An 11,364-nucleotide genomic window follows, 5' to 3' on the forward strand; every position below is an offset into this window, starting at 1 on the left:
AACCTGAAAGGACTCTGAAGAGAAAATTAAGAGAAGCTAAATTACAACAATCCAGAAATAACCTCTCAGAAATTTTCAAACAAGAGAAGGAGATGGCAGCCGAAAATAATAATAATAATGCAAGGAGAATGATTGGTGACTTCACAAAGCCAACGTCCAAATTTGATGGAAGAAGAATCTCCATTCCTGCCATTGGAGCCAACAACTTTGAGCTGAAACCTCAGCTAGTTGCTTTAATGCAACAAAACTGCAAGTTTTATGGACTTCCATCTGAAGATCCTTATCAGTTTTTAACTGAGTTCTTGCAGATCTGTGAGACTGTAAAGACGAATGGAGTTGATCCAGAAGTCTACAGACTCATGCTTTTCCCTTTTGCTGTAAGAGACAGAGCTAGAATATGGTTGGATTCACAACCTAAGGATAGCCTGGACTCATGGGATAAGCTGGTCACTGCTTTCTTGGATAAATTCTTTCCTCCTCAAAAGCTGAGCAAGCTGAGAGTGGATGTTCAAACCTTCAAACAAAAAGATGGTGAATCCCTCTATGAAGCTTGGGAAAGATACAAGCAGCTGACCAAAAGATGTCCATCTGACATGTTTTCAGAATGGACCATATTAGATATATTCTATTATGGTCTCTCTGAATTTTCGAAAATGTCATTGGACCATTCTGCAGGTGGATCTATTCACCTGAAGAAAACGCCTGAAGAGGCTCAAGAGCTCATTGATATGGTTGCAAATAACCAGTTCATGTACACTTCTGAGAGGAATTCCGTGAACAATGGGATACCTCAGATGAAAGGAGTTCTTGAAATTGATGCTCTGAATGCCATATTGGCTCAGAACAAAGTGTTGACTCAACAGGTCAACATGATCTCTCAAAATCTGAATGGATTGCAACATGCATCCAACAGTACTAGAGAGGCAGCTTCTGAAGAAGCTTATGATCCTGAGAACCCTGCCATGGCAGAGGTTAATTACATGGGTGAACCTTATGGAAACACCTATAACTCATCATGGAGAAATCATCCAAATTTCTCATGGAAGGATCAACAAAAGCCTCAACAAGGCTTTAACAATGGTGGACGTAATAGGCTGGGCAATAGCAAGCCATATCCATCATCTTCTCAGCAACAGACAGAGAATTCTGAACAAAACACTTCTAATTTAGCCAATATAGTCTCTGATCTGTCAAAGGCCACTTTCAGTTTCATGAGTGAAACAAGATCCTCCATTAGAAATCTGGAGGCACAAGTGGGCCAGTTGAGTAAGAAAGTCATTGAAACTCCTCCCAGTATTCTCCCAAGCAATACAGAAGAGAATCCAAAAGGAGAGTGCAAAGCCATTGACATAGTCAATATGGCCGAAAGCACAAGGGAGGAGGAGGACGAAAATCCTAGTGAGGAAGACCTCCTGGGACGTCCCTCAAGCAAGAAGGAGTTTTCTATTAAGGATCCAAAGGAATCTGAGGCTCAAACAGAGACCACAGAGATTCCATTGAATCTCCTTCTGCCATTCATGAGCTCTGAAGACTATTCATCCTCTGAAGAGGATGAAGATGTAACTGGAGAGCAAGTTGCTCAATATTTAGGAGCTATCATGAAGCTGAATGCCAAATTGTTTGGTAATGAGACTTGGAAAAGTGAACCTCCCTTGCTCATTAATGAACTGGACACTTGGATTCAGAAAATTCTACCTCAAAAGAAATAAGATCCTGGCAAGTTCTTAATACCTTGTACCATAGGCACCATGATCTTTGAAAAAGCTCTGTGTGATCTGGGGTCAGGGATAAATCTAATGCCACTCTCTGTAATGGAGAAGCTGGGGATCATTGAGGTAAAACCTGCCTTGTTCTCATTACAACTGGCAGACAAGTCATTGAGACAAGCCTATGGAATAGTAGAGGACGTGTTAGTAAAGGTTAAAGGCCTTTACATCCCTGCTGATTTCATAATCTTAGACACTAGGAAGGAAGAGGATGACTGCATCATCCTTGGAAGACCTTTCCTAGCCACAGCAGGAGCTGTGATAGATGTCAACAGAGGAGAATTAGTCCTTCAATTGAATGGGGATTACCTTGTGTTTAAGGCACATGGCCATCCCTCTGTGACAGAAGAGAGTAAGCATGAAGAGCTTCTCTCAGTTCAGAGTCAAGAAGAGCCCACACAGTCAAACTCTAAGTTTGGTGTTAAAATCCTATATCCAAACTCTAAAGTTTGGTGTGGACAACTATACAACATTGACCTGATCACCTTGTGGCTCCATGAGAGCCACTGTCAAGCTATTGACATTAAAAGAAGCGCTTGTTGGGAGGCAACCCAATTTTATTTATCTAATTTTTATTTTATTGTTATTTTGTGTTTTATTAGGTACATGATCATGAGGAGTCACGAAAAATTCAAAAAAAATTAAAAACAGAGCACCATTCTGGCGCTGAACGCCAGAAACAAGCAACATCCTGGCGCTGAACGCCAGGAATGTGCCCAGATAGGAAAAACTGGCGCTGAACGCCAGTAACAAGCATGAAACTGGCGTTCAACGCCAGAAACATGTTACATTTGGGCGTTGAACGCCCAGAACATGCACCAATGGGCGTTTGAACGCCAGAATGGTGCACAAAGGCATTTTACATGCCTATTTGGTGCAGGGATGGAATTCCTTGACACCTCAGGACCTGTGGACCCACAGGATCACCTCAGGATCTGTGAACCTCACAGGATCCCCACCTACCTCGCCCTCTCTCTCTCCATTCATGGTCATCCCTTCTGTTTTTTTCATTCACCACCCACATTTATCCACTCTTCCCCATACACCTCACCTACCTTTACAATTCAACTTCTCCTTCCCACCCAAACCCACCCATATAGCCGAATCCATCTCCCCTCACTCTCCTCCATTTTCTTCTTCTTCTTCTTCTTCTCTTCTTTCTTCTCTTGCTCGAGGGCGAGCAATATTTTAAGTTTGGTGTGGTAAAAGCATAGCTTTTTTGCTTCTCTATTACCATTAATGGCACCTAAAGCCAGAGAAACCTCAAAAGAAAGACTAATATAAGCCGTCATAGCTCAGTGGTAGAACATGTGGCTGCAAATCAAGAGATCCCTGAGATACCTCAGGGGATAAGTTGTCCTCCACACAAATATTGGAAGCAACTAAGGGGAGGAACACCAAAATTACTAGGAATCATTCAACAGAAGCAAGGAAGAGACATAGAGGAGCTCAAAGAGCACCATTGGTTCTTCAAGAAGGCGCCACCCTCACTCAGGTGGATTCATTCCTTGTTCTTATTTCTTTCTGCTTTTCGGTTTTTAATGTTGTGTTTATCTATGTTTTGTGTCTTTATTTCATGATCATTAGTATGTAACCATGCCTTAAAGCTATGAATAAATTCCATTAATCCTTCACTTCTCTTAAAAGAAAAATGTTTTAATTCAAAAGAACAAGAAGTGCATGAATTTCGAATTTATCCTTGAATTTAGTTTAATTATATTGATGTGGTGGCAATACTTTTGTTTTCTGAATGAATGCTTGAACAGTGCATATGTCTTTTGATCTTGTTGTTTATGAATGTTAAAATTGTTGGCTCTTGAAAGAATGATGAACAAAGAGAAATGTTATTGATGATCTGAAAAATCATGAAATTGATTCTTGAAGCAAGAAAAAGCAGTGAAAAAAAAATGGCGAAAAAAAATATATAGAAAAAGAAGGAGCAGTAGAAAAAGCCAATAGCCCTTAAAACCAAAAGGCAAGGGTAAAAAGGATCCAAGGCTTTGAGCATCAATGGATAGGAGGGCCCAAGGAAATAAAATCCAGGCCTAAGCGGCTAAATCAAGCTGTCCCTAACCATGTGCTTGTGTCATGAAGGTCCAAGCAAAAAGCTTGAGACTAAGTGGTTAAAGTCGTGATCCAAGGCAAAAGAGTGTGCTTAAGAGCTCTGGACACCACTAACTGGGGACTTTAGCAAAGCTAAGTCACAATCTGAAAAGGTTCACCCAGTTATGTGTCAGTGGCATTTATGTATCCGGTGGTAATACTGGAAAACAAAATTCTTACGGCCACGGCCAAGACTCATAAGTAGCTGTGTTCAAGAATCAACATGCTTAACTAGGAAAATCAATAACACTATCCGAAATTCTAAGTTCCTAGAGAAGTCAATCATTCTAAACTTCAAAGGAAAAAGTGAGATGCCAAAACTGTTCAGAAGCAAAAAGCTACAAGTCTCGCTCATCTAATTATAATTAATATTCATTGATATTCTGGAATTTATAGTATATTCTCTTCTTTTTATCCTATTTGATTTTCAGTTGCTTGGGGACAAGCAACAATTTAAGTTTGGTGTTGTGATGAGCGGATAATTTATACGCTTTTTGGCATTGTTTTTAGGTAGTTTTTAGTAAGTTCAAGCTACTTTTAGGGATGTTTTCATTAGTTTTTATGTTAAATTCACATTTCTGGACTTTACTATGAGTTTGTGTATTTTTCTGTGATTTCAGGTAAATTCTGACTGAAATTGAGGGATTTGAGCAAAACTCTGAAAAAGGCTGACAAAAGGACTGCTGATGCTGTTGGAATCTGACCTCCCTGCACTCGAAATGGATTTTCTGGAGCTACAAAACTCCAATTTGCGCGCTCTCAACGACGTTGGAAAGTAGACATCCAGGGCTTTCCAGCAATATATAATAGTCCATACTTTATTTGGAAATCGATGACGTAACTTGGCGTTGAACGCCAAGTTCATGCTGCTGTCTGGAGTTAAACGCCAGAAAAACGTCATGATCCGGAGTTGAATGCCCAAAACACGTCATAACTCGGAGTTCAACTCCAAGAGAAGCCTCAGCTCGTGGATTGATCAAGCTCAGCCCAAACATACACCAAGTGGGCCCCGGAAGTGGATTTATGCATCAAATACTTACTCATGTAAACCCTAGGAGCTAGTTTATTATAAATAGAACATTTAACTATTGTATTGGAGGTCTTTGATCATTCGGTCTTGTGACCACATGGGGGCTGGCCATTCGGCCATGCCTGAACCTTTTACTTATGTATTTTCAATGGTGGAGTTTCTGCACACCATAGATTAAGGGTGTGGAGCTCTGCTGTACCTCAAGTATTAATGCAGTTCTATTTTCTTTTATTCAATTCTCTCTTATTCTTATTCCAAGATATTCATTCGCATCCAAGAACATGATGAATGTGATGATTAGATAACCCTCATTATCATTCTCACTTATGAACGCACGTGATTGACAACCACTTCCGTTCTACATGCAACAGAGCTTGAGTGTGTATCTCTTAGATTCCCCAACAGAATCTTCGTGGTATAAGCTAGATAGATGGCGGCATTCATGAGGATCCGGAAAGTCTAAACCTTGTCTATGGTATTCCGAGTAGGATTCTGGGATTGAATGACTGTGACGAGCTTCAAACTCCTGAAGGCTGGGCGTGATGACAAGCGCAAAAGAATCAATGGATTCTATTCCAACCTGATTGAGAACCGACAGATGATTAGCCATGCGAGTGACAGCCGCAGAGGACCATTTTCACTGAGAGGATGGGATGTAGTCACTGACAACGGTGATGCCCTACATACAGCTTGCCATGGAAAGGAGTAAGAAGGATTGAGTTGAAGCAGTAGGAGAGCAGGCGTCCTTGAGCCATACAGTACCTCCATATGCTTATCTGAGATTTCCACCAATGAATCTGCATAAGTGTTCTATCCCTTTTATTATTTTATCTATTTTCTTCTTTATTAATTTCCAAAACCATAAACAATATTTAATCTGCCTAACTGAGACTTACAAGGTAACCATAGCTTGCGTCATACCAACAATCTCTGTGGGATCGACCCTTACTCACGTAAGGTTTATTACTTGGACGACCCAGTACACTTGCTGGTTAGTTGAACGGAGTTGTGGATTCAACCAGTGCCATAATAAAGATTTCATTTCAAAATAGTTAGAACATGGATCACAATTTCGTCCACCAGTTACCTAATATTAGTATCTTTGATATATGAATTGAGCTCTATTGGGATTTGCAGTGAAGATTTTTCCTTTTACTTTTATTTTATCTTATTTATTTATTAGCTCTTTGGGATATTTCTTTGCATTTTGATCATCCCCTCTTGATGCGGGAGTTCTAGTGCAACTCTGGTTTTCCCTTTTTCTGGGATTTGAAGTGGAAGTGGGAGTTTGGGTGATTTGGAATATCACCGAGAGAAGGGGCTGGTTGATGTAGCTTTTGCTTAAATAATTAAAAGTTCATTTATGCTTAACTTTGAAGATGCTACCTGGTCAGAGAAAAAAGGTAAACTTACTCAGCTCATATGTGTATTTAGATTCACATGTTGTATCTTAATATGTTTTGGATTAGTTTGGCTTTAGTAAAGTCACATAATGCGATTGATGTGAATGTGATGCTATTGATATGTTTCTTTTCATGGAGTTTTGCAATTGATGTGAATGTGAATGAGATTGGATAGTTTTCTTATAGATCTATGTACTTATATACTGATATTATTGCTAATTGTTAATGAATTAAACTTAACTTTTTTTCTTATTATACATCACAAAGATTGTAATAAAGTCAAACTAATTTTCATTCTAAGATTTGAACTAGCCCTGCTTGAGCATTTTCTTTGGATGGTAAATGACTAGTTTTGTTTATCAATTTATAAGAGTTTGATGAAGCTAATCTGGTTTAAATTCTACTGATGTAATTCAACTTGTGAAATGCCTTTTATTCTGTAGTCTAAACTGCTGAAGAATTTGAATGGATCAATCTGTCAAATTTGTGGTAAAACTGTTGGATTAACAGACAGCGGCGATGTCTTTGTTGCTTGCAATGAGTGTGCATTTCCAGTTTGTCGTCCTTGTTATGAATACGAGCGAAAGGATATACTAGTGTTGCCTCTAGTGCAAGACTAGATACAAAAGGCACAAAGGTAGTTTACTTTGTGCATATGTGTTTTCTTTTTTTCTGTTTTGGACTCTAATGATCCTTTGTCTTAAATTTGAATTGAACTGAAAGAATCATCTTTGGATTTTAGGGAGTCCTCAAGTGGATGGAGATGAAGATGTGGATGATGTTGATGATTTGGCGAATGAGTTCAGTTATGGCCAAGGAAAGAGTCCCAATAATGCAATCTCTCATACTAGAGTATCATAAATTCATAACTCTTGATCCATTGATAAATTCTTGGTTTCTGATTGATTATGTCACTCATGGAAGGTCTAGGCACAGCATAGAATGTTGCTAGTGTGACAAAAGAATCAACTGTGGTGATATTTGGTCTCAAAACTGTTAGCCTTTCTGTAAGTGCAAAGAACAACTCTGTTTGTCTTAACTTATCAGTTCTCAATTGATTACTAATTATCATTTCCAAACTACAAGATAATTTATGAATTCTCCTTTAATTAGGTTGCACAAGGTGAAAAACTAAGGGGAGCATCTCGAATAATTAGCGTGGATAAGAATCCATAGAAGTGTGAAAAAGGTGCCAAAATCAGTCCTGAAATCGATTTGAATATTGTTTCTTCACCTAGCACAATCCTTGGTTCATTATTTGTTATTGTGTTTGTTGTTGCGGCAGCAAAAGCTTTTGGATTTACAGAAGTTGTTGACCCGAGTTCCTACCAAGAACCTATTGCTCAGGTTGTTGTTTATCTCATCAGAAAATATCCAATTTAAACTTTCAGGTAATATAGATATGGTCATATATCATATCAAATAGCTGCTGCTAGGTTAAGACTTACATGTCTGTGAAACAATTTTATCTGTAACAATTGTTTATATGTTGAAAATTTTCAGGTTATTAAGCGCATTACTGATGGCGGAGCAGATTTTTCTTTCGAATGTGTAGGCGACACTGACATGATAACCACTGCATTGCAGTCCTGTTGTAATGTAATACTCATTGTAGCCAAAACTCTCCTTCAATGTTTTGTGCTATGATTTTACTTTAAAGCCAACCACAATTCATTTATAAACTCTCATAGTTGAAACATTTTATGTTTATGGCACTATAATCTTTGTTCTAATTTGAATAAAATAAAATAGGTGTTGAGGTTAAGCCAGGGGATTGCGTTAAAATAGATGAGTTGGAAGTAGCTAATACCTACATCCACATCTCTCAGGTTTGCTTCTTTTCATGCTTATTGTTTTCTCATGTTTTTTGGACTAAATCTTCTAAAGCATTTTCCCTCTCAGGTTGCGCTGGGAGAGGCCTCAAAGAATGAGAAATCTAAGGAACCTGTGGTTGTCTACCTCAAAGTTGGAGTGCAACAGCTTGTTTTGGGAACTTTGAACAGGGAGGAAATCCCCCAAATACCCTTGAATTTGGTTATGGACCAAGAGGCTGAGCTTTCCCACACTTGCCAGAGTGCCAGTGTCTATTTCTGTGGATATAGGGATGATCGATATCCTTTACACCACTAGTATATGTTAATTTATTCGTTGTTTTTGAATTGGTCTTGGTCCCCTGTCATTAGAAAATTTTGAATATGAAAAGTGCAAGTTTCAATGATGTGTGTTGTTACTTGTGAATGTTTTTTCCTTGACTTTTGATGTGTTCCCTGTGGCACTGATGAGGACGTACTTGGTGTTTTGGTTCTAATGACTATTCAGGTATGGCACAGACCTATCTTGTAAATTTGATGAATTGTTATTGATTTATGATTCACTTGCTCAAACATTGTTGCGTTGTTTGATTTGTACAGAGAGTGATGAGAAAGAGGCTGCATTGAATCTCAAAGATAATGGTTGATAGTTCTGCTCAATCCAAAATGTATTATTTACTTGTGTATTCTATGATGTGAGTAACTAATTATTAATCTTCATTCAAGAAAAGTAGAAACCAAGTCTGAAAAGGTAAAGATTGATGAACCAAAAAAGGATGTGAGTGGTGCCCCAGCAAAGAAAGTCAATGTTGCTATTCCAAAGAAAGATGAAGAGGACGAGGACTCTGATGATGACGATGATGACGACGATGACGATGAGTCTGATGATAAGGATAAATCTGGAAGTGAGGTAACACAATGAGTTTGTTATCTATTATCTGTTGCAATTACTTTTTAATTTTATTTGAAACTTAATGGAAAAATAAAAGCACTACGCTTCTTTTCAAGTATTAATTTTGTGGAAACCTTTATTGATAATTGTAGATGGATGCTGATAGTGATGAGGATGGGAGTGATGAAGATGAAAAGACACCTGTGAAGAAGGTAACATTACTGTGTGGTCCTATTTCCTCGTATATTGTCTTGTGTATTATTATTATTATTATTATTTGACATTAAAAACTAAATGCGTTGCTTTATGTCTTGAAGGTCGACCAGAGCAAGAAGAGACCAAATGTGTCTACAACAAAACTCCAGTTCCTGCTGCTAAAAAAGCTAAGAATGTAACTCCTGCAAAGTCTGGTGAGACTATTAGTTATCTTTACAATTCGATATTGCATAACTTCGTAGTGTTGTTGAGGAAAATAATCGATATTGTGACATGTCATGCATGCTCACTTGATAGCATTCCAAGTGCACCATCATATTTAATGTACTTTGTGTTGTAGGTGGCAAGAAAATTTCACATGCACCAACCCCTCACCCCGTGAAGAAAGGTGGAAATCCGAACAGCGCAGAGAAATTCTAGTCACCTAAAACTGGTTCACAGCAGCAGAAAAAGGGTGGAAAGAAGGGTGGTTGTTGATCATGAAGTTTCTAATATGTACTAATTTTTTCTTTTATTGCATTGGAATATCGTAATCCGTGTAATGGTTAGGAGGTTTACTAAATTTTGTTTGCTAGAGGTGGCTACTTGTAAAACCCGGTTAATTAACGGCTAATTAACCCATAAATGAGAATTTATTCTAGAAAGCCTAAAATGTGATTTTTATGGCTAAATGTGATAGAGGAGATCGAGACGAGAATTTCGGTACCAATTTTATAGAATTCGGACCAAGATTGGACCGAACGGGTCAAACCAGGCCAACCGGACCCAAAGTGGGCCCTTGGCCCAACATAACTAAACCAAAACCCTAGTTTTCAGCACTCTCTCTCCTCATTTGAGACACTAAACACGCTGAAATGGAGGCCATGGAGGGAAGAACTCTCTCTCAAGTTCTTTCTCTCACTTGATCTTCAAACCACCATAACTTTTGATCTAGAGCTCCGATTGCCGCTCCGTTTGTGGCCACGCGTTCACCGCGGAGAGCTCTACAAAACCCATACAATTAATTTTGAGGTAAGCCACGTTTTGCTCTTCGAATTTCCAGCCTTGATTTCGAGTTTCATGAGCAAAAATGTTGAGATTTTGGGTTCTTTGATGTTATAGGACCCAACTCTCTTGAAGGAGAAGGTTAATCTTGTCTCCTTGGACCTTGGGTGTGGTAAGATTCTCAACCCTAGTATGATTTGTTGTTCTATGATGTTTAGGTATTGAGATGTTGTGTATGGGTATGATGATTGTGGTTTAGGTTGTGTATATGTGTATATTGGAGCTTGATTGGTGATTTTGAAAAGCTTGGAAAGGGTTTGGTGGTAAAAAATCTGTTCTTGGAGGTTTTGAGGCCTTGAGCTTGTGGATAAGTGGTTTGGAAGTGTTCCGGTTGAGCTTGGGAAAATCGGCTAAGGTATGGTTTCGGTTTCCCGTATCTAATATGTAATGTGGTAGGAAATACTTAGGCTAGAGGCCCTAAGATAGGCATTGAATTGTTGATGTTGTTGAATGGTTGATATATATGATGTGGTCATATATGTGATGATGATTAATGATGCCTTGATGGTATGATGTATGAGAAATATGCATGTTGTAATATATGCTTGTTGATTGGTTATGGTTGAATTGTGGGTTGAACCATGTTGATGGTGAGTATGATATTAATTGTGTTCAATGATGATTTATTGGAATTGGTGTTGTTGAGAATTGATATGAGGAAGAGTATATGATATGTCAATGTGTTTGGGCTTGAGCCACTTGGGTGAAGTGGGTTAAAATGATGAGATAGTGATTTTGGTAATTTGTGGCAAAGTGTCAATGTGTGAGTTGAGGAGACTTGATGTTGAATTTGATATATTTTGATTGATTTCAAAGAAAAGAGATGAAATTGGCATGTTTTAATTGATTTTGAAATGAGTTGGAAATGGCTTGTTTTGAAAATGGCACTTTGTGGTTTTGTATAAAAAATATGATTTTTTGGCATACTTTGATGGGACATAACTTGGACTACGGATCTCTGTTTTGTGCCAAATCTATTTAGAAATGAAATTGGATCCGGGATGTCCATGCCGTTCGAAGAACGGGTGAAAAACGATTTAAAATGAGGAAGTTATGTCCGTCGGAAGATTGGGGTTTGATTATGTGAATTCTGCAGCTT

The 11,364-nt window shown here is 38.4% G+C and overlaps 1 protein-coding gene and 1 long non-coding RNA gene across 2 annotated transcripts; both read left to right on the forward strand.

Moving 5' to 3' along the window:
• The first annotated feature begins 7,462 nt into the window (after positions 1-7,462).
• Positions 7,463-7,911, forward strand: LOC130973489 (uncharacterized). The gene is made up of 3 exons (XR_009084150.1): positions 7,463-7,491; positions 7,588-7,649; positions 7,806-7,911. It is a non-coding gene; the product is annotated as an uncharacterized LOC130973489 (long non-coding RNA).
• Positions 7,912-8,752: 841 nt separating this feature from the next.
• Positions 8,753-9,641, forward strand: LOC130974871 (histone deacetylase HDT1-like). The gene is made up of 5 exons (XM_057899712.1): positions 8,753-8,781; positions 8,840-9,023; positions 9,158-9,233; positions 9,323-9,415; positions 9,562-9,641. Exons 1-5 carry the CDS (start codon positions 8,753-8,755, stop codon positions 9,639-9,641), a joined length of 462 nt encoding a protein of 153 aa, XP_057755695.1.
• Positions 9,642-11,364: the final 1,723 nt, after the last annotated feature.

The sequence above is a fragment of the Arachis stenosperma genome, chromosome 4 (genome assembly GCF_014773155.1).
Source record: "Arachis stenosperma cultivar V10309 chromosome 4, arast.V10309.gnm1.PFL2, whole genome shotgun sequence".
NCBI classification, from domain to species: domain Eukaryota; kingdom Viridiplantae; phylum Streptophyta; class Magnoliopsida; order Fabales; family Fabaceae; genus Arachis; species Arachis stenosperma.